Genomic DNA, 22,305 nt, shown 5'->3' on the forward strand with positions numbered 1-22,305 from the left:
GATGTTATGCAAACTATGCTTTCAGACCACAGTGGAATTAAACTAGAAATCAATACTGGAAAGATAGCTGGAGAATCCCCAAATACTTGGGGGATTAAACAACATACTTCTAAGAAACAAATGGGGCAAGGAAGAAGTCTCATGAGAAATAAAAAATTATCTTGAGCTAAATGAAAATGAAAATGCAACTTAGGAAAATTCGTGGGATACAGTGAAAACGGTGACTGGAGGGAAGTTTATGGCACTGAAGGCACACGTTAGAAAACAAGAAAGATCTAATATAAATAATCTAAGCTTCCACCTTAGGAAACTAGAGAAAGAAGAGAGAGATAAGCCTCCCACAAGTAGAAGAAAAGCAACAATGAATGAAATAAAAAATAGGTAAACAACAGAGAAAAATCAACAAAATCAAGAGTTTTTTTAAAAAGATCAATAAAATTGATAAACCTCTAGCAGGATAACCAAGAAAAAAAGAAGATGCAAATTACTAAAATTAGAAATGAAAGAGAGGCCATCACTGCTGGTCCCATGGACACTGAAACTGCAATAAAGGAATATTACGAGTAATTCCACGTCCATAGATTTTATAACAATGAAGTGGACCAATTCCTTAAAAGACCCAATCTGCCAAAAATCACACAAGGAGAAATAAATACTCTGAATAGGCTCGTATCTATTAGAGAGATTGAATCAATGATGAATAACCTTCCAAAATGAAAAACACTGGGCCCAGGTGGGTTCACAGGTGAATTCCATCAAACAGTTAAGGAAAGAATGATACCAATTCTCTACAATCTCTTCCAGAAAATAGAGGCAGAAGGAATGCTTTCTAACTCATTCTGTGATACTCATTCTCTCATACCAAGACCAGATAAAGAAAGGAAAACTGCAGACCAGTACCTCTCATGAATGTAGACGCAAAATCCTCAACAAAATATTAGCAAATTGAACCCAACAATGTATAAGAAAAATTATACACCACAATCATGTGAGATCTATTCCAGGTATGCAAGGCTGGTTTAACATTTGGAAAACAATTAATGTAATCCATCACATCAACAATCTAAAGAAGAAAAATCACATGATCATATCAATAGATGAGAAAAGAGCATTTGACAAAATCTAATGCCCATTCATGATAAACCAACAAACCACAAAAACAACTTTTGGAAAATTAGTAATAGAGGGAACTTCCTCAACATAATAAAGAACATCTATAAAACCCCTAAAGCTAACATCATACTTAATGGTGAGAAACCAGAAACTTTCCATTTAAGATCTGGAATAAGGCAAGGATGTCCTGTTTCGCTACTCCTTTTCAGTACTGTACTGGATGTCCTAGCTAGTGCAATAAGACAAGAAAAGGGAATAAAAGATATATATACTGGGAAGGAAGAAATAAAACTCTCTCTCTTTGCAGATGACATGATTGTCTATGCAGAAAATTCCAAAGAACTGACAAAAAGAAACCCCTCCTGAAATGAATAAGCAATTATAGCAAGGTTTCAGGATACAAGATTAATATCCAACACTCAACTGCTTTCCTGTGTACCAGCAATGAACAACTTGAATTTGAAACTGAAAATATAACACCATTTACATGAGCACCAAGAAACAAGTACTTTGGAATAAATCTAATAAAATATGTAGCTATATGAAGAGCTACATGAAGAAAACTACAAAATGTTGATGAAAGAAATCAAAGCAGGCTAAATAAATGAAGAGCTATTCCATGTTTATTTGATATTCCTTAATAATATATGATGCTTAACATCTTTTCATGTGCTTATTTGCCATCTGTATATCTACTTTGGTGAGATTCAAATCTCTTGCCCATTTTTATACCGGGTTGGTAGTTTTCTTATTGTTGACTTTTTAGACTCATTTATTTTGAATACAAGTTTACAGCATCTTTATTCATAATTGCCAAAAACAGGAAGCAACCAAGATGTCCTTTAAGGTAAGTGGATAAACAAATTTTGGTACATCCATATAATGAAATATTAGTGATAAAAGGAAATGAGTTATCAAATCACAAAAGACATGAAGGAATTTTTTTTAATGGAGGTACTGGGGATTGAACCCAGGACCTCATGCATGCTAAGCATGTGCTCTACCACTGAGCTATACCCACCCCCCAGCATGGAGGAATCTTAATTGCATATTGCTTTAGTGAAAGAAGCTAGTCTGAAAAGGTTACATGCTGTATGAAATTCTGGATAAAGTAAAACTATAAGGACAGTAAAAAGTCAGTGCTTGCCAGGAGCTCAGGGGCTCAGGGACTCAGGGTGAATAGGTGGAACACAGGATTTTAGGGCACTGAAACTATTCTGTATCATACTGTAATGGTGGATACATGTCACTGTATGTTTGTCAAAACCAAAGAATGTACAACACAAAGAGTGAACCCTAACGTAAACTATGGACTTAGTTAATAATAACATATCAGTACTGGTTCATCAATTGTAACAAATGTACCACACTAATGCAAGATGTCAATACTAGGGGAAACTGTGTGTTTGAGGGGGTGGTGGGTATACGGGAACTCTCTGTATTATCTGCTCAATTTCCTGTAAACCTATTTTAAAAATAGTGAGATGTGTTTTATTATTATTATTAGTGAAATGACGTGAGTGGCATTTTCACTTATGCCACCCACATCATCCTTATCACCATTCCCACTGATCTTTGTGTTCTATGAACCCTTGATAACCTATGAATGGGAGAAATGCTATGTGTTGCATTTTGTTTTTCTTTTCCCAGGCTTCATTACTTTCAGTTCCTCAGAAGCTGTCAAGCCATTACTAAGAAATCAAGCAGAAAGTTTTAAATGACTCCATAAAATTGGGCAAGCTTCTACAAACATGTTAGGCCAAGAGGGAGCTTCCTAGTTCTGCCCCATATCACTCCCTCCTTTTACTTGGAAAATTGCTAAATGCTACTATTGGACAGAAGCCCTGCTGCTAATACAGACTGACTATATAAACTCCATCCTGTTCAGCTGTCCCACTATGAGATAAATTGTTATTTTTTATTATTATTATTAACAAACACATTTTGAGGGCTTCCTGTGAACTGGGCCCTGCTGAAGCATTTTCTCATTTAATCTGCATGACAGCCCTATATAGGGGTTCTATTATTACCTCCATCTTATAAATGAAGAAGCTGAGGCTCAAAAGGCGAGGTGAGAGGGCAGTGTTATCTTGATACCAAAACCAGACAAGGACACTACAAGAAAAGAAAACTACAGACCAATATCTCTTATGAACATTGATACAAAAATCCTCAACAAAATATGAGCAAATTGAATTCAATAGCACATTAAAAGGATTATATACCATGACCAAGTGAGTTTTATTCCTGGAATGCAGAGTTGATGGTTCGACATATGAAAATCCATATGATACATCACATTAACAGAAAGAAAGAATAAAACGATCATCTCAATTGACGCAGAAAAAGCATTTGACAAAATGCAACACTCTTTCATGATAAAAACACTTGACAAACAGGGAATAGGAGATTACCTCAACCTAATGAGGCCAAAAATGAAAAGCCCACAGCTAGCATCATACTCAATAGTGAAAGACTTAAAGATTTCCCTCTGAGATCAAGAACAAAAAATAGATACCTGCTTTTGCCACTTCTATTCAACAAATTCAGTCCTAGCCAGAGCAATTAGGCAAGAAAAAGAAATAAGGGCGTCCAAATGGAACAGAAGAAGTCAAATTATCCTTTTACTGACAGCATGATCTTACAGACAGCATGATCTTACCCTAAAGGGTCCACAGAAAACCACAGCTCTGTTAGAACTAATGAACAAAATTCACCAGCAAAGGTGTAGGACACAAAATCAATACACAAACATCAGTTGTGTTTCTATACACTAACAATGAACAATCTGAAAAGGAAGTTAAGAAAATAATAAAAAATGAAATATAACTTTATTTACAATAGCATCAAAAAGAATAACATATTTTGGAATAAACTTAACCAAGGTGGTAAAAGATATGTACAATGAAAACTACAAAATGTTGCTGGAAGAAATTAAAGAAGACACAAATAAATGGAAAGACATCCTGTGTTCATGGGTTGGAAGACTTCATATTGTTAAGATGTATATAGATTCAATGCAATCTCTTATCAAAATCCCAATGGCATTTTTTGCAGAAATATAAAAATCCATCCTAAAATTCATATGGAATCACAAGGGACCCCAAATTGCCAAAATAATCTTGGAAAAGGAAAACAAAGCTGGAGGTCTCACATTTCCTGATTTCAAAACTTACCACATACAGAGCTACGCTAATCAAAACAGTGTGGTCCTGGCATGAGGTCAGACGTATAGACCAATGGAACAGAATAGCGAGCACAGAAATAAAGCCTCACACACATGGTCAAATGATTTTCAACAAGGGTGCTGAGAACATTCAGTGGAGAAAGAACAGTATTTTCAACAAATGATGCTGGGGAAACTGCAAAAGAATGAAGTTGGACTCATATCTTGCACCATATATAAAAATTAATTCATAATGGACCAAAGACCTGGGAAGGAGGATATAGCTCAGCAGTAGAGTGCATGCTTAGCATGCACAAGTCCTGGGTTCAATCCCCAGTACCTCCACTGTAAACAAACAAACGAATAAAACTAATAACCTACCCGCCCCCCCAATGGACCAGAGATCTAAATATAGCCTAAAACTATAAAACTTTTGTGACAGGAAAGAACAAATCTGACCCCATATTTGATCTGTTTCTTTGGCTTTAGCCCTGTGCCCTGTTTTCTAGGCCCGGTCTTGCTAGCTCTGCACCTTTTGTAAAAGAATGTTGCCTTTAGCCTGAAATATACAGGATAGCCTATTCTCAAGGCTCTGACCTTTAAGGATATTAACACCTTTGTACTTATAGAAAGATAACAAGTTGCAGAATAGAAAATAACATTTGTTTTGTTAGAGGTTTTACAGGGGCACCATGACCTGACCCAGGTGGACAGCTGCAAGAACAAAGAATTCCTACACCAAGAAGTTTGCAACAACCAACCACATCCCCTCCCCTTTTTAGTATAAAAGGAGCCTTAATTCTGACTTGGGTAAGATGGTTCTCCAAGACATTAGTCGGCCATCTTCTTGGTCTGCCGACTTTCTGAATTTGCCGACTTTGCCCCAACACCTTGTCACCCGATTTATTGGCCTGTCGTGCGGCAAATAGAACGAGTTTGGACTCAGCAACACTTTTAGAAGAAAACACATGGAAAAAGCTTTCTGATACAGGATTTGGCAATGTTTTTTTGGATACGATATCAAAAGCATAGGCAACAAAAGTAAAAATAGATGAATTGGACTACATCAAACATTAAAACTTCTGTGCATCAAAGGACACAGTTAACAGGGTGAAAGGCCATCTACAGAATAGAAAAAAATTGCTGCAAATCAAGTATCTGACAAAGGGTTAATATCAAGAATAAATAAAGAACTCCTATAACTCAACAACAACAAACAGCCTCAAATTGCCTGATTAAAAATGGGCAAAGCACTGGAATAGACATTTCTCCAAAGAAGATAAAGAAATGGCCAAAAACATATAAAAAGATGCTCAACGTCACTAATCACGAGGGAAATGCAAATCGAAACCACAATGAGATATCACCTCATACCCATTAGGATTGCTACTATCAAAAACAAACAACAGAAAATAATAAGGGTTGGAGAGCATGTGGAGAAAGTGGAACACATGCACTGTTGAGAATGTAAAATGGTGCAGCTGATGTGAAAAACAGTATGGTGGTTTCCCAAGAAATTTAAAATAGAATTATCATATGATCCAGCAAGTCCGCGTCTGGGTATATATACCCAAAAGAATTGAAAGGAGGAACTTGAAGAGATATTTATACACTCATGTTTATAGAGGCATCATTCACGATAGACAAAAGGTGGAAGCAACTCAAGTGCCCATCCACCGATGACTGGATAAGCAAAATGTGGTGCATCCATACAGCTGGATTTTATTCAGCCTAAAAAAGGAAGGAAATTCTGACGTATGCTACAACATGGATGAACCTTGAGGACATCTTGCTAAGTGAATTAAGCATCACAAAAAGACAAATTTGTACAATTCCACTTCTGTGAGGAGCATCGAGTAGTCAAGCTCATAGAAACAGAAAACACAGTGGTGGTTGCGAGCGACTGGGGGAGGGGGAAATGGGAATTGTTTAATGAGTACAGTTTCAGTTTTGCAAGATGAAAAATTCTGAAGATTGGTTGCACAACAGCGTGCATATAGCTTAACACTGCTGATCTGTACACTTGAAAATGGTTTATGTGCTGCGATCTATTGAAAGTCAGCCTTGACACAAGGGTTTGCCAAAAAACAAATAAAAATTAAAATTAAACAAAAAATACAAAAACAAAAAAAAATTTTTAAATGAGAAAAAACTATTAAAAATGGTTAAGATGGTAAAAAAAATTTTTGTGGATTTTACCACAATTTTTTAAGTGGCTAAGATGAAGTGACTCACTCAGCCTCAAGATGCTGGCACATGGTGATGTCAGGGTTTGAACCCAAGTCTAATTCCAAAATCTGGACCCTTGACTTGTACCCTGTGCTTTTCAGAGTAGGGGGTGATTTAATAATGACAGAGGAATCTGGAAGCAAAAGTGCATTTTTTAAAATAGTCCTGCATTTTACTTTATTTTTTTTTACTTCAAATTGATTTCGTATTGCTGACTTTGCCTTGGCAAAAGTGGTTGTGAAACTGTGTGGGTTCCTTATGTAGATGTGCTATCAGAACAGCAAATCATGTTTGCCCCTTTTACTCTGAAGGCAACTTTTTAAGCTAAAGTTGCTTCCACAAAGAGCACATAAAATCTTGAGATCTTGGAAATATAATTCCTTGAAGAGATGGCTTTTGTTTTTTGTTTTTTTTCCTGCATTTTCAGTATCTTTTAAAAGTACTAGTGAGTCCATAAAATACTGAGACATTTACAAACCCACAAACAATGGCCAACGGCTCTGATGACCACTGTGCTTTGAGGACGCCTCCTCGGGAAGCTGACTGTCAGTTATGACCTTGGCCGCTGCCGGCGCTCAGCGTGTACCTGGGACCTTCCTTTGGAGCTGGGTTTCAACCTCACATCCCCTGGAACTGGGAAGCCCCGTCTCAGACTATAACCCCCCAACCTCTGGGCTTCCTTATCCTCTCTCCCCTCTCTCCTTGATTCTTCCCCCTTCCTGAGCGTAACTCCCTGCACCTCCCCCAGCCTGGGCCCTGCTCAAGCTCACCAGCTCCTTCAAGTCCGTCTCTGCCCTGAGTCCTCCCGCCAGCCTCACACTTATGAGTCTGGCCCAGTCCAGCGCTGCACGGCTCCCTCTGGCCACTCTAGCCACCAGGTCCCGGCCTGCTCGTTGGCCTTTCGCTCTACTCTTATAATATATCAGAAAAGAACAAATCTGACTCCTTATTTGATCTGTTCCTTTGGCTTTAACCCTGTGCTCTGTTTCCTGGGCTGGTTCCGCACCTTTTGTAAAAGAATGCTGCCTGTAGCCTGAAATATACAGGGCAGCCTATTCTCAAGGCTCTGACCTTTAAGGGGGTTAACGCTTTTGCATTCATATGAAGATAAAAAGTTGCAGAATAGAAATGACACTTGTTTGGTTGGAGGTTTACAGGGACACCATGACCTGACCTACGTGGACAGCTGCAAGAACAAAGGATTCTGACACCAAGAAGTTTGCAACAAGCACACTCCCTCCCCTTTTTAGCGTAAGAGGGGACTGACTTGTGACTCGGGGAAGATGGTTCTCCAGGACCATCTTCTCAGAATGCCAGCTTTCTGAATGAAGTCTCTGTTTCTTGCCTCAACACCTCGTCTCCCGATTTATTGGCCTGCTATGCAGCGAGCAGAAAGAGTTTGGACTCGGTAACAATCACAGCCACCTAGGTCCTCACCGCCACTCCTGTCAGCGTCCGCCACCTGCTCCTCCTGATCCTTTCCCCCTCCCCGCCCCCTCCAGCCCTCTGTCCAGCAGGTGGGCCTGTGCGGCTGCACCAATAGGCTGATGGGCTCCTTGCCTCTGGTTTCTGGTTGGGTTTGGCCAATGGGGGTTTGGAGATCAAGGCAGGGAGGAGAGAGGTTGGGGTACTTATTGCCCTGGCTCCCTCTCTTGAGGGCTCACACAGCTCCTGTCAGAGGACTCTGCCCAGCCCTCTGGGTCTCCAGGTTCCAGGATATGTCCCCGCCACTCACCCTTCAGGTCTTGGGCTGGGATGATCCTCACTCACGTACTTCTGGGCACCACACTCTCTGTGGTTTCCCTGAGCCCTGCCAGCCCTCTACGGGGTCCCTTCATGAAACTCGCCTCCATCACTGCACACCCCTTTGAACGCGCCCTCAGCTCCCTGCCCTGATTTCCTGGGTGTGGAGGGGGTCCTAGATGTGACCTTCAAGTCTTCTCAAAGCCACCAAGGGGCTCAGGGTGGTCTTGCCTTATCCCACCCTGGTCTGGTCCCTGTCATCACCAATCTCCTCTTTTGTATCTTTAGTCTCTCCTTGACCTGGTAACGTCCATCTAACCTGGGAACATGCTCACCATCGCCGCATCCTAGAAGCTCCTCCCCACACTGTCCTTTCCCTTAATTGCCAAACTGCTTCAAGAGCATTCCTTTCCCCCTGAGCCCTCAAGCCACTGCCACTGGTGGCCTCCTTGGGGCTCTTGGCCTCCCAGTGGCATCTGACACTGTTGTAGGAGGGAGGCCTGGTGGTTTAGGGGTCAGGAAGGCAGGATGGCATGGTGGTTATTAGACTGGCTTTTGAGGTGGGTGGATGGGGCTAAAGTCTAGCTCTCCTACTTACTAGCTGGGTGTCTTTGAGCAAGTGACCTATTCTCTTGGTACCTTAGTTTCCTCATCTGTAAATGTGGGTGACAACAGGACAGTCTTGTAAGTTACTGGTGGCGTATAAATGAGACAACACATATAAAAGCACTTGGAAGAGAACTTTGGCACATTGAGCAAATGCAAAATGTTCTCTATTATGAGCAAGAGGATGGGCACTGGGGTTCAGAAGCCTTGAGTTCAAGCCCCACTTCTACCACTTTCCAGCTGTGCAGCCCTGGGGCGTGTTTCTTTGCTTCTCTGCAGTTGCTCCCAGAGCTGCAAAAATGAGTCTGATCAGCTGGGCTTCATAGCACTGACAAAAGGTAATGTTCAAATTTGTAGGATAACGTTTTTGAAGTTAACTGGTTTGTGCGTGTGTGTGTGTGTTTGGTCTATTTCTTTTAACCTTTTGGTTCTTGGCTATCCCATCCCCCAGCCAGCCCTCTACGGCCTCGGGAAAGGGATGTAGTGCAGAAATAGTAAAAAAAAAAAAAAAGTTTTAAAAAATGAGGTTTTCAAAAGAATGAGGATTTGAGGAAATGGCCAGGCGCTGGTGAAACAGTGAGTCTGGGAGTGGAAGGAAAGAGGAAGTTTAACTGCTCCCCCGGCCCCGGCAGCTGGATCCTTCCTCCCAGTCTCCCTCGGAGAGCCCAGAGGACTGGGAAGGCCTCAGGGAGAGGCTGGTTGTGAAGTCAGACTGCTCAAGTGAGCATGGTTCCCAGCGCCTCAGCCTCCCCCTGTGACCTTAGGCAGGATGCTCAGCCTGTCTTTGCCTCAACGTCCTCATCTGTAAAATGGGTCAAACATTAGGCCTTACCTTGTAAGGATGAAATGAGTCAATACACACAGAAGTGCAAAGAACGGTGCCTCGCACAAAGCAAGCCCTCGGGAACCGTCAGCTTTTTGTTATGAATCCCCCTGGCCTGGTAACAGCTTTCAGCCTCTCCTATCTCCCTGGTTACTCCCAGGTCTCTGTGCCGGGCTCCCCTCCCTTTGCCTGCCCCTCAGATGCCACCGCCCCCCAGGATTCTAGGGTATGTCCATTTCCTCCTCACTCTGTCCACAGGCTGGGGACCCTCCACCACCCCCTCAATTCTCAGATGTGTATTTCCAACCCCTGGTTCATCTCCAGGCCCCAAACTGCCTGGCTGCTTCCTGGATGTTGAAGTGCTCACTCAAGGAATCCTGCCTCCTCCCCTCTCAGTAATGATATTACCACCCTCCAGCTCCTCTTCCTGGGAAAGCACCCGGCCACCATTTCATCTTTACCCAAATCACCCACTAGATGGCGCCACCTCAGCCTGCTGCCTGAATGAGGATCACAACGTTGGTTCATTTCTCATTTCTCTGTCCATCCCATTCAGGATTCCACATGGTGAAATTTCCCTAGCTCAGTCAAATTACCGCAGTTAACTTACAAGTAATTTCCAGTATTTAGATATTAGAAGTTCCCAAAGCTAAAGTTACACTCAAAGAATGAAACTTCTTTCCTGAGAAGCTTTGAGTCAGACAGCCCAGAGTCTGAAACTCAGCCCTACCTCCCCTGGCTAGCTGTGTGCTTTGGGCAAGTTACTTAACCTTTCTGAGTCCATTTCCACATCTTCAGATGAGGATAATAATGACAATAATAGTTCCTACCCCACAGGACTTGTTTTGAGGATACAATTCTGTGAACATATATACAGAACATATACAGAATATATATGAAGCCATGTGAGATACAGTTAGTAGTCTATAAATGTATGCTGTAGTGGTTTATATTATTTATGTTATTCAGAAGATTATGATCTTTCTTTTGCCTCACATTCATCAGAATGGCTACTATAAAAAAAAAAGCAGGAAATAACAGGCACTGGTGAGGGAAGGGTGTGGGGAAAGTGGAACCCTGTGCACTGCTGGTGAGAAAATTGGTGCAGCTGTTACAGAGAACAGCATGGCAGTTCCTCAGACAATTAAAAATAAAGTCATCATGTGGTCCAACAAGTCCACTTTTGGGTATCTAACCAAAAGGACTGAAAGCAGGGGCTTGAAGAGAGATTTGCACATCCATGTTCACAGCATTGTTTGCAATAGCCAAAAGGGGGAAACAACACAAGTGCCCATCGGTAGATTAATGAATAAACAAAAGGTGGTAAAACCACACAATGGAATACTATTCAGCCTTTAAAAGCCAGGAAACTCAGACATATGCTACTATGTGGATGAACCCGGAGGACGTTATACTCAGTGATATAAGCCAGTCACAAAAAGATACCTTATATGAGGTGCCCAGAGCAGTCAAGTTCACAGGGACAGAAGGCAGCCAGGTGGTTGCCTGGTGAGGGGTGGGGGGGAGGATGTGGAGTTGTTTAATGGGTCCAGGGTTTGAGTTCTGCAAGATGAAAAGAGTCCTGGATATGGATGAGGGTGACGGCTGAACAACAGTGTGAATGTATTTAAGCCCCTGCACTGCACACTTAAAAATGGTTAAGATGGTCAGTTTGATGTTATGTGTATTTTACCACAATACAAACATGAGAAAAATGAGATGATGGTCTAACCCTTTTTGCTAAACATTTTCCTCTTGGAAGCCCTGCACCTGACGGAGGGAATAAGCAAGCCCATCAGTTGCTGTGGTGGAAACTGACCAACGAAATCTGCCCAAGCTTCACTGCCCGTTCTCCAACAGGGGAGAGGAAAGTTCTCCCAGGACTAGTGAGACCAGATGGGTGAACCTGCAGAGCAAGCAGCGCCTGGGGAGGCTGTGGGGTTGGGGGATGGGAGCATGAGCCAGGCGGGACTACAAGTGGGCGAGTGCAGGTGGAGGAGCCGGGAAGTGCACCCCAGGCCTGTTCCATTCAGTGGACTTCCCCACAGAAGCTGAGCAGGGATAGGATTCCTCACCCAGGCCAGGTCCACCTGTCACCTTACATCTCAAAATGTAGGCACTGGCTCATCATAAGAGAAACGTGAATGGAAATTACATGGGTATCATATTGCACCTCGTAGATCACAGAAGATCCAGTGGTGTCCAACACTCTACGCTGGGGAGGGAGTGGGAACCAGGCGTCCACTGCTGGCGGGACACCACGTCTGGAAACCACTGATGGGCAATCTGGCCACCCCCGTCAGAGTTACGGATGTACGTGACCTTTGACACAGCAGACATACATGCCTGCCCGTGAAATGACACAAACGACTGGAGAAGCATAGCAGCCTTGTTTAATAATAACAAACAAGCTTATGATGTGGGCTCCGGTTCTTTCCTAAGAGGCAGCCCAGAACTGGCTGGTGCCAGGCAAAGGGACGAGAGTCATCTGGCTGTAGCGGTTCTGGTGTGTTGTGAGCTCAGTCTGGCTCCGCGACCGTCAGATTCTCTATAAGAAGGGCTGACATGTGCTGCAGAGATGGCTCCACCAGTGGTGGAGGAAGGAGCCAGCTGTCCACACGGGGCAGAGGTGTAGGCGTGAGCATTTCATCCCCCTGACGTTTCTGCCCTTTGTTTTTCTGCTCCATCTCCACCTCCCAGCCACAGCACTGCCCTGACTTGGGCTGTCTTATAGCTTAGCCTTCTAGGGGATCCTGAACTTCCCCAGGGTGGGACTGGGTGAGTTCTGGGGGGGGGGGTCAGTCAGCCCTCTAGGTTTAACCTTCACTTCTCTTTTCCTCAAAACAAAGTTTATTGAAATGATAAACACACACACACACACACACACACACAGGAGTCCCTACAACATCAGAAGGAAAGAAGCACCGGTGATCACAAAGGGAGAGGGAGGGAGAATGATGCTGGGGTTCTCAAAGTGTGGCCCCGGAACCAAGTCCAGGGGACCCCATCCCCCCACCTGAACCTGGGGAGCACACAGATGTGAGGATTCCTGGCCCCTACCCCGCACCGGCTGGGTCAGAATGTCTAGGGGTCCATATTTAACGAGCACTCTTATCCACATGGAAAATCCAACAACCAGTGGTATTTCTTCATTCTGGAAGAACTGAACCTCTTTCTCAGCAGATTTTAAATGACAGCCACATTCAACTCTAAAAACTACACTTCACAAGACACATCAAATCATATAAATTATAATTCACAAGGTTTAGCTCCGAAACAAGCAAGGCTGAGGCTTTTGAGCCGTGTGAAATGGGAGAGGGGAGATTCTGAATAGAGCTCCTAATTGCTTGTTTGCACACAGCAGCCAGGATGGTCAATGGCAGGCTTCCCAATTGCTTAAAATCCTTCAGTGCCTTCTTCCCCGTTACTCTTCAGATAGAGATCAAAATCCTCATGGTGACATGAAGGAGGCCTACTTGTCTATTAGCACTCCTCCTTCCCACTCTGACTTCTGGACACACTGGTTTTCTCTAAGTCCCCTGTGCTTGTAATATGCTCTTCTACCCCAGGGCCTTTGCATATGCTATTCCCATCTCCTCTTACTAGTTAAGTCCTCCTTGTCCTCCGTGTTCCTTTCCTCTAGAGCCAATGTTGGACATGACTTTGACTTATGTCTGCCTCTCTTCGCAGCTTCCTGATTGCAGGAACCACGCTTGATCCTGCCATCACTGTATACACCTAGGCTTGCGTCAGTGTTGAGGCTTCAGGTAAATATTATGGAATGAATGAGTGACGACAACAGTAAAACCTAGGCTGGCTGAAACAGGCTTCCTATTGCCTTTAGGGAACCAAGTTGCTTACAGGATACAGCAAATAAGTCTGGATGGGAAAAGCCTGCAAATGTCAATATTGATATTCCCTGAGCCAAATGGTTACACGTGACTTTTATTTTCCTCCTTATATTTGGCTCTCTCCCCCTTTTAAAAACAAGAAGCATGTAACTACCTTCCATTATCAGAAAAAGTAAATGATGTCAAAACATTATGATACCAACGATCAACACAGTGTATCAGCCTTGCCAATGAGTATACATCTTTAGAAGCATGACTGCCTATTCTTAAGGGTCTACCCAGGTAAGTAAAACAATCTTTTTTATTTGCGAGATGTAACCTCTGGGTGATTTCAAGGATGACTTTTTATTAATATATATTTCTGAATTTTATTTAAGAGAATGACTTCTAGTGGCACAAATAACACAAACTATAAATTGACTGTTGAATTATTCCTCAGGATGGCTCATAGCTGATCAAAGGTGATTCTTCTAATCAGAAAGGCCCAGTGAAGTCAGCGGAGGGGCAATTTTTACCGTCCTTGTTTTATAAAACTGGAAAATGTTGATACGTTTGCAGGTTTCAATTCTTCGAAATGAACCTGAGCCCCTATACCACTTTTTCGAGCAAATCTCCTCTCCCAAAGCCAGTTAGGCATTGGGAAGATGATTTGTCTAAGAGAGGACAGAAGTACCCATCAAAAGTCTATTCACTGGGAGGAGGGAGGGTAGAGTATGTGCTTAATATGCAGGAGGTCCTGGGTTCAATCCCCATTACCTCCATTAAAAAAAGAGAGAGAGAAAGTCTATTCATGAAACACTTGGCAATCCATGTATTATCTGTTCTCTAGGGAGTCAAAATAAGCTCCAGCTTCTGGAAATGCAGCTGATTCCTTCATAAATCAATGTGGCTGTTGCTGGCGGTGGTGACTTATTTCTTAAACAAGCCTGAGGAGCAGTAAGCAGTCAGTTTTATATGATGAATGCAACTCAATTTCTGCCTGTTTAATAACTGTCCTCATCAGTTTCCTTTTCCAAACGGCCTGTTGATATCAGTGGCCCCTCATCTCAATCCTGTGCACCTCTGAGGATTCTTCTCAGTTTTATGAGACTATGATAACGACCATGGTGTCATTTACTTAGCGCACCACGTACCAGGTATTTTATGTGCATTTCTCACTTAATCCTCACAACAGCCCTGTGAGTAAGAGCTTTATAGACAGGGACAATAAGCTCAGAGTGGTTAAGTAATTCACCTGAAGATACACAGCCACAAAGTAGCCTAATGAGATTCAAACTCAGATCTGTCTATCTCCAAAGCCTGCACTTAAAAAAACTACAACAGTTTTCTAACATCATAGTCAGGTTCAAAACAGAGATCTTGGTCTCTACTTTGGCCAGACAGGAAATAAAACTACCCAGGATCTGTCTTTTGTTATGATAAAGGAGAAGCTGCAATTCTTTTTCCTCTTTTTTCCCCACCACTTTGCACACTGAACAGAGTAGGTGAGAATCTCAAGGGAAGATTTATGAAGTTATTTTTAAATCTATTAGGTTTATGATAAACATTCCCAGAAACCTAGGAACGAAGGGGGAACTTTCTCACTTCATAAGAACATTTATAAAAATAAACATTATGAAAAACCAACAGCTAACTTCACACTTAATGGTGAAAGACTGAAAGCTTTCCCCTAGGATCAGGAACCAGCAAATATAAAGATTTATACTGCTCTTATTCAACAGAGTACTGGAAGTCTTAGCCAGTAAAATAAAGCAGGGAAAGGAAATCAAAGGCATTCAGATATCCTTTTCTGAAAGGAGAAATAAAACTCCTTATTTGCAGATGACATGATTGCTTATGTATAAAATCCTCTAAATCTACAAAAACCCTTATAAAGAAATACATATAGTTAAGGTTGCAAGACACCATACAAGCATACAAAAATCAATCATATTTCTATATACTCTTATTGAACATGTGGATACCAAAATTAGAAATATGATACCATTTTCAATCACCCAAAAAACTGAGAAATACTGAAGTGTAAATCTAACAAAACATGTATAGGATTTATATGCTGAAAACTACAGAACAGTCATGAAAGACATCAAGAGTCACCTGAATAAACGGAGAAATAAACCATGTTCATGAATTCGAGCACGGCATAGTTGGATATCAGTTCTACTCACATTGATACACACGATTAAACACAATTCCAACCAAAATGACAGCAAGGTATTTTGTGTATGTAGACAGGCTTATACTAAAATGTAAATGAAAAGACAAAAGAATTGGAAAAAGTTTAAAAAAATTTAAAAGAAGATTTAGGACGTATACAGCTACAGTAATCATTGGTAGAGGGGTGGACACCCAGATCAATGAAACGTAACAGGGAATTCAGAAATAGCCCCCACACAAGTGTGGCCAGATGATTTCTGACAAAGTCGTAAAAGCAAATTCAACAGAGAAAGGGCGGTCTTTTCAACAAATGGTTCTGGAATAACGGAATATCCACATGCAATAAAAATGACCTAAATCTCACATCATACACAAAAATGAACTCAAAGAGGTTCATAGATTTAAGCATAAAACTATAAAATTTTTAGAAGAGAACATAGAGAAAATCCTCAAGATCAAGGACTAGGTGATGTGTTCTCAGACATGACACTAAAAGCATGATCTATAAAAGAAAAAAATGATTAATTGGACTGCATAAAATATTCTGTTAAGAGGATGAAAGGACAAGCTATGGACAAGAGAAAATATCTGCAAACCACATGAGTCCTGACAAGGGACTCGTATCTAAGACATGTAAAGAATTCTCAAAACTCAATGGTTAAAAAACCCCAAAAATCCGGTTAGAAATGGGCAAAAGACATAAAAAGATATTTCACCAAAAAAGATATGCAGAAGGCAAATAAATACATGAAAAGACATTTAACATCACTAGCCATTTGGGAAACCCAAGTGAAGACCTTGATGAGATATCACTACACACTTCCTAAAAGAGCTAAAACTTAAAAAAAGTGCTAACGCTAATTGCTGGTGAGGATGCAGGGAAGCCATGTCTCATACATTGCTGGTAGAAATGCAGAATGGTACCAACACCTTGGATAAGAGTCTGGCGGTTTCTTTAGAAACCAAATAAATATGAACATATGATCCAGCAACTGTACTCCTAAGCATTTATCCCAGAGAAATAAAAACTCAGGTTCACACAAAAACCTGTATACAAATGTTTATAGCAGATTTATTTGTAACAGCCCCAAACTGGAATCAAAATGTCTTTCAGTATGTGAATGGTTACACATACGGCGGTACACCCATTCAGTCTCAAAGGTCATAGATTATACGACCCCATTTATGTAACAGTCTCAAAATGATGAAAATTATAGAGACAGAGAACGGATTAGTGGTTGTCAGGGTCTGGCAATGGTGGTGGGAGGAGGCGTTGTGAGGATGAAGGAATATCACAAGGGAGACCTTTGATGATGGAAGAGTTCCATACCCTTATCACATGTGCTAAAATGGCATAGAATTACACACATGCCTTGTACCACTCTCTCTCGCTACTATCTGTGAATCTGTAATGATTTCAAAATAAAAAAGTTATTAAAAATCTTTCGAGTGAGGTCTGAGAGAGGCTCGCCTTTCACTGTCAGAGGGAGATTCCATTGGATTTCTCTTTCTGCTTCAATATTTTAACCCCCTTCTATACTTTAAAAGGCTCAAAGCCATTGTTTTTTGTTTTGTTTTGTTTTGCTCTATAATTCCTTACTTTCTTCCAACATCCTTGACTGTCAAGGAGCTGGGGCTGTGGACCAAACCACAGCTAACTTGGAGAGTGAGATAAAATGAGAGGATGCGGAGGTTACGCCCAGGGCTTACCCTGATTTACTCCTGGGAGATCGGTGGGCTCTGAGAGGCCCACAACAATCTCCAGAAGCTCTGGAAAGGGTGAGAGGCCATTGCCCAGGCTGGGCACCTCAGGTGGGCACCACACCCGGAGGAGGTGAAGGTCTACACCCACCTTCCACACCGTCCCATCAGGCTGCTGGTGAGGGGACACTGGGTGGACATCGCAGATGTGGTCGGCATAGGACAGATGGCCCGTCACACTCTGCATCGTGCACACTGTCACCACGTGGGCCAGGGAAACCCAGCACGCTCAGCAACTGGTTATCGGTAGCACACGGAGGAAAGATGCCGTTGTGGGCCAGAGGTTGTACTTCAGGAGAGGTCGGAGTCCATAGAACAGAAGGGACTTGGATGGGGTGAGGGGCTGGGAGGGGCGGGGAACGGGCAGGAAGTGGTCTTACCTCTAAAACGAGGTCTGAGTCTTCATGCTTTCCAATCGTAGTACTTTTATTGAGGACAAAAAAGCCTTCTGCGCTCTTCAGATACGCTTTCATATTCTCTGCTTTCCCTGTAAAAGGTGTCCAGGAAAAACTTTGTTAGAAAAATACAGTCCTCTGATTATTCAACATCATACTTAGAATGAATGAAATACGCCATAATGTCCAAAGGAGAAATCAGCAGAGGTGGGAGTGGATGCGTAGATTTAACAATGATCACAATTAAATTTACGCAGATTTTTAAGACTGTCTTTTTTTTTTTTTTATTGAAGTATGGTCAGTTTACAATGTTGTGTCAATTTCTGGTGTACAGCACAATGCTTCATACATGAACATACATATATTCATTTTCATATTCTTTTTCACCATAAGCTACTGCAAGGTATCGAATATAGTTCCCTGTGCTATACAATATAAACTTGTTTATTTTATATATACCAGTCAGTATCTGCAAATCTCAAACTCCCAATTTATCCCTTCCCACCCTCTTCCCCACTGTAACCATAACTGTGTTTTCTATGTCTGTGACTCTGTTTCTGTTTTATAAGTAATTTCATTTTTCTTTCTCTCTTTTTTTAAGATTCCACATATGACTGGTATCATATGGTATTTTTCATTCTCCTTCTGGCTTACTTCACTTAGAATGACATTCTCCAAGGCCACCCATGTTTCTGCAATAAGCCTGTCTTTTTAACAGTGATGTCTAGTACAGTTGAGCTTGGCTCTGATAATCAGAGGGTATCTTTTATGTAACTCAGACACAAACAATAGCAAAAACAACCCAACAACAAATATGAATTCCACTGATAATCACTCTCTACCTCCCATTAAGCTTAGCTTGAGGTTAGTTACCTGACATAATCTAGTATTCAGTGTTACTAACCCACCACTTACTAGCTCTGTGACCATGGGTGAGTTTCTTATTCTCGCTCTATGCCTCAGTTTCCTCATCTGTAAAATGGGGTTAATAATACTCTGTATCCCAGAGGATTTTGTGAGGACTAAATGCAGTAATATACGTGAAACATCTAAAATGGTGATTACTGCACTAAACACACATTTGTCCGACTGTGAGTATTACTGTTATTAATCTTGGGCTTCTCAAATTTTGCTTCAAGGAACCCTCACTTTCTGTAGAGCTTCTTAAAGTGCCAAGCGTCAGTCATCAAGGAAATGGACATTAGAAGATATTTTGTTTTTAAGTCACTGCATTTCTTCATATATTTAGGTAGGAAAAAAAGAATGATTTCTAAAGATGAAGTATTAAGATGGTAGCTTGGCTGTATGGTCAGGACTCTGTAAATATTTTCTTCCTGGTATTTTATTATGAAAATGTCAAACATACGGAAAAGTTGAAAGAAGTGTATAGTGAACTCTTATATAACCATCACTCAAGATTCTGCAATTGTTTTGCTGTTTGCTTTATCACTTATCTATCCAGCCACCCATTCATCCATCCATTTTGTGTTTTAATGTATTTCAAAGCAAGTTCTATATGTTTTTTAAAACATAAACATTTAAACGACTTCAGTAGGTTCCCAAATGTTGATGATAATTCATATGATATTTGAATTCTGATTTGACAGATGTCCAGCTACACAGTGTGATGTCCTCCGTCTCAATGTCGGGTCAGAGAAAGTCTCTTCTTTTCAACTGCAATGTCACTGAAATGTGAAGTTGTTGGACAGTAGGCAGAAACAAAAGTCTTCTAGGTGTGATCGCAGAGGGTCTCTGGTCTGGCTTTGCTTTCCATCAACATCTCTGTCATCATTTACTGCATCCCTGCTAAGTGCCAGGCACTGTGCTCTCCTTTAGCACACACTGCCTCTTTTCATCCTCAGAACAATCCTGTGAGGTAGGGGTCGGTGTTGTCCCACTTTACAGATGAGAAAACTGAGCCTCTGAGAGGTTAAGGCCACACAATAGTAAGCCTTTGTATGGAACCACTGCACAAACCTCCATTGTTGCGGAGGTAGAGTCGGGTGGGGGAGTTGTGCTATCTGTTGGCACTTGGGACATGCAAGGACAGAAAGTCCTTGAAACCAGCCTTCTATCCTCTACAAGGAAGAACAGACCCTCGTGGGGGTAAGAGAAATAAAAGTAAGCCAGACAGTTTATATTTGTAAACACTGAGGCCTGTGGGTGCCCCAGAAATATTGATGCTTTCATATAACATGAAAGAAATTTTATTAAGTTCAGTGTTATTAAGAGAGGGGAAAAGACATTTCCTCTTCCCAGGTGACCTTGCTCTGTTGCCACCAGTTATTAATCATCAGTTACTCATCTTCAATTGCAGAGGACCACGCTCTCAAGCAACACATTCAAGCCTAACTAGTCTAAAACATAAACTTTCGAGAAATGTCTCTTCTACAGGAAAACCACAGGAAATGCTACCAGACAAACTCAAAACTTGGATCATGTGCATATTTGTTTTTTAGCTCTCAACCCAGATGTCTCCAAGGCTGATGCCTCCTCTCTGCTCAGATGTCCCTCCTAGTGGTAACCACCTGACCACCCAGGAAAAGGGACCCTCGCTCATGTCACCCTTCTGCTATCCCCTGCTGTGTTTCCTGCCTCGTATTTATCATTCTCTGACATTTTCTTGTTCCTTTTTTTAGTTGTGTTTGCTGTTTGTTTCTTTTTCACTAAAATTTGGGTTTCCCGAAAACCGGAACTGTGCTGATTTTGTTGGGAGGCAATTCTTCATAGATACCCTGTGTTTTGTACCCTTCTTCAGGGCAAAGGCATTGACAGATTTTTGTCCTGCACTATCTTTCTGAGGATGCTTGCATGACAACAAACAGCCTGGGAGGATACAGGTAACGTTGATAATAAAGGTAATGATTCTTTCTGGGGCAAAAGTTGGGCAGGTTTGCTAGCAGCCCCTTTCAAAGATTTTGGTTTCCGGTCTGGAGTCCCTTATCTGGGACACAGACCCACTGTGTGCACAGCACCCACCCTGGCTGTTCTGCATCACCCTGAGGGAATTTTGGAGCAAGGGGAACCAGCGTGTATATTAAGCTCTGGCTCCCGTGGTGCCTGCTGTGCTGTGAGGAACAAAGTTCTTTGTATCTGGCCCAGGAGTCTCTCATGTTCTGCCAGCATCTATAAACTGGGCAGGCTGACTTACTAACTTTTAAACAGGGTAAAACCTCAGACCCTTTGCAGTTGCTGACTTCTGTACATACCCCATCTCCAGCGCCGGGGGACAGTACCTGACACATAGTAGGTGCTTGGCAAACACTTGCTGAGTGCATGAAAATACAAATGATACCTCAAAGCAAGTCAGTGCAGCCAGCTGGCTAGGAATCTTAGTAACTACCTTTCATTTTTCCTTTCAGTTTCTATCCTCGATGACCTTTTGGAAAACCTAAATTCTCTCTCTTTAGCCTTGGGGTTAGACAATATTTCTCTACCTTAATCTTGCCCTGTGCATTACTCCCCTGTAATTCGAATGTGTTTAAGCCTGTGGATTTCGTTCTTACTCGGTGCTGTGAAGCACTCATTACAGTAAAGAGCAAAAGAGCTTCAGGCAACCGCACTCGCCCTGACCACTCTGGGTGGCTCAGCATTGAGCTATCCCAGCAAAATTTCTTTTGAGGGCTACACAGTGTCCAGTGGCCTCAAAGTTCTTTAAAGAAGGTGGGGGTCAGGCAAGGGGGGGTGTCTCTGACCACTGGGTGAGTGTTGTCCATAAATCGGGGGAAACAGGGATTCCTCTCTTCATCCCAGCTGTACGTACCCCCAGGGGATCCCAGAGCTGGTGCCAAGGAGGAGACTGAAGCTCCCGGTCAGGCTACCTCGGGAGACGGGGTGGGGGCTGCACTTAGGAAGGAAGGGCTGGTGTTGGGGCACCTCCTCTGGGGTGCTCCTGGCGATCCCAGCCTGGCTCGGAGAGGAGTTCGGGTTCAGGATGGGGCCGGGTCTCCGGCCTGCCCCTCAAGCCCTGGACCTTGTAGGGCTGGCCCTGTCCGGCCCAGATATCCACCCGCCGCCTCCTCCCGTGCGGCACTCACCTGGCCGGAGACAGAAGCTCACGCTCCGTCCTCTGCCGAGACCCCGACCGGCTCGGGAGGCGCCCAGCCCGCTCCGGGGCGAGGCCGCCCGGCGGCGCCCCCGCGGAGTCTCCAGCCGGCGGCCGCACCCCGCGCGCCCACCCGGCCTGTGTACGCACGTCGCCATGGCAACGCCGCGGGGAGGGCCGAGCCGGTGAGGGGCGTGGCCTGCGGGGCGAGGGGCAGCGCGCGGGGAGCACCCGGAGAAGCACAACCAGCCGCAGCGCCTCGAGGTGTGCCCGACCTGCCACCTCGGGGTCCCCAGTCCCATTTCACGGATGGGGAAACGGAGGCTGAGAGGTCTCAAAAGCAGTCCAAGATTTTACAGCGAGGAAGAAGTAAGACTCAGGAATCCTTCCTACTGCCGTTTGCTCCAGGCTGGGTG

At 42.9% G+C, this 22,305-nt stretch overlaps 1 protein-coding gene across 7 annotated transcripts in view; it reads right to left on the minus strand.

Moving 5' to 3' along the window:
* FHAD1 (forkhead associated phosphopeptide binding domain 1) overlaps positions 1–22,016 on the minus strand; it is a 123,579-nt gene extending 101,563 nt beyond the window's left edge. For all 7 annotated transcript variants that reach the window (XM_074377367.1, XM_074377368.1, XM_074377369.1 and 4 more), the window contains exons 1-2: positions 21,882–22,016; positions 17,830–17,936 (exon numbers count right to left, since the gene is read on the minus strand). In XM_074377367.1, the coding sequence (XP_074233468.1) occupies positions 17,830–17,922 (93 nt within the window). In that variant the 5' untranslated portion in view covers positions 17,923–17,936; positions 21,882–22,016. The remainder of the gene's footprint in view (positions 1–17,829; positions 17,937–21,881) is intronic.
* Between the last annotated feature and the right edge of the window lie 289 nt (positions 22,017–22,305).

Source organism: Camelus bactrianus, chromosome 13, assembly GCF_048773025.1.
Source record: "Camelus bactrianus isolate YW-2024 breed Bactrian camel chromosome 13, ASM4877302v1, whole genome shotgun sequence".
Lineage (NCBI taxonomy): Eukaryota > Metazoa > Chordata > Mammalia > Artiodactyla > Camelidae > Camelus > Camelus bactrianus.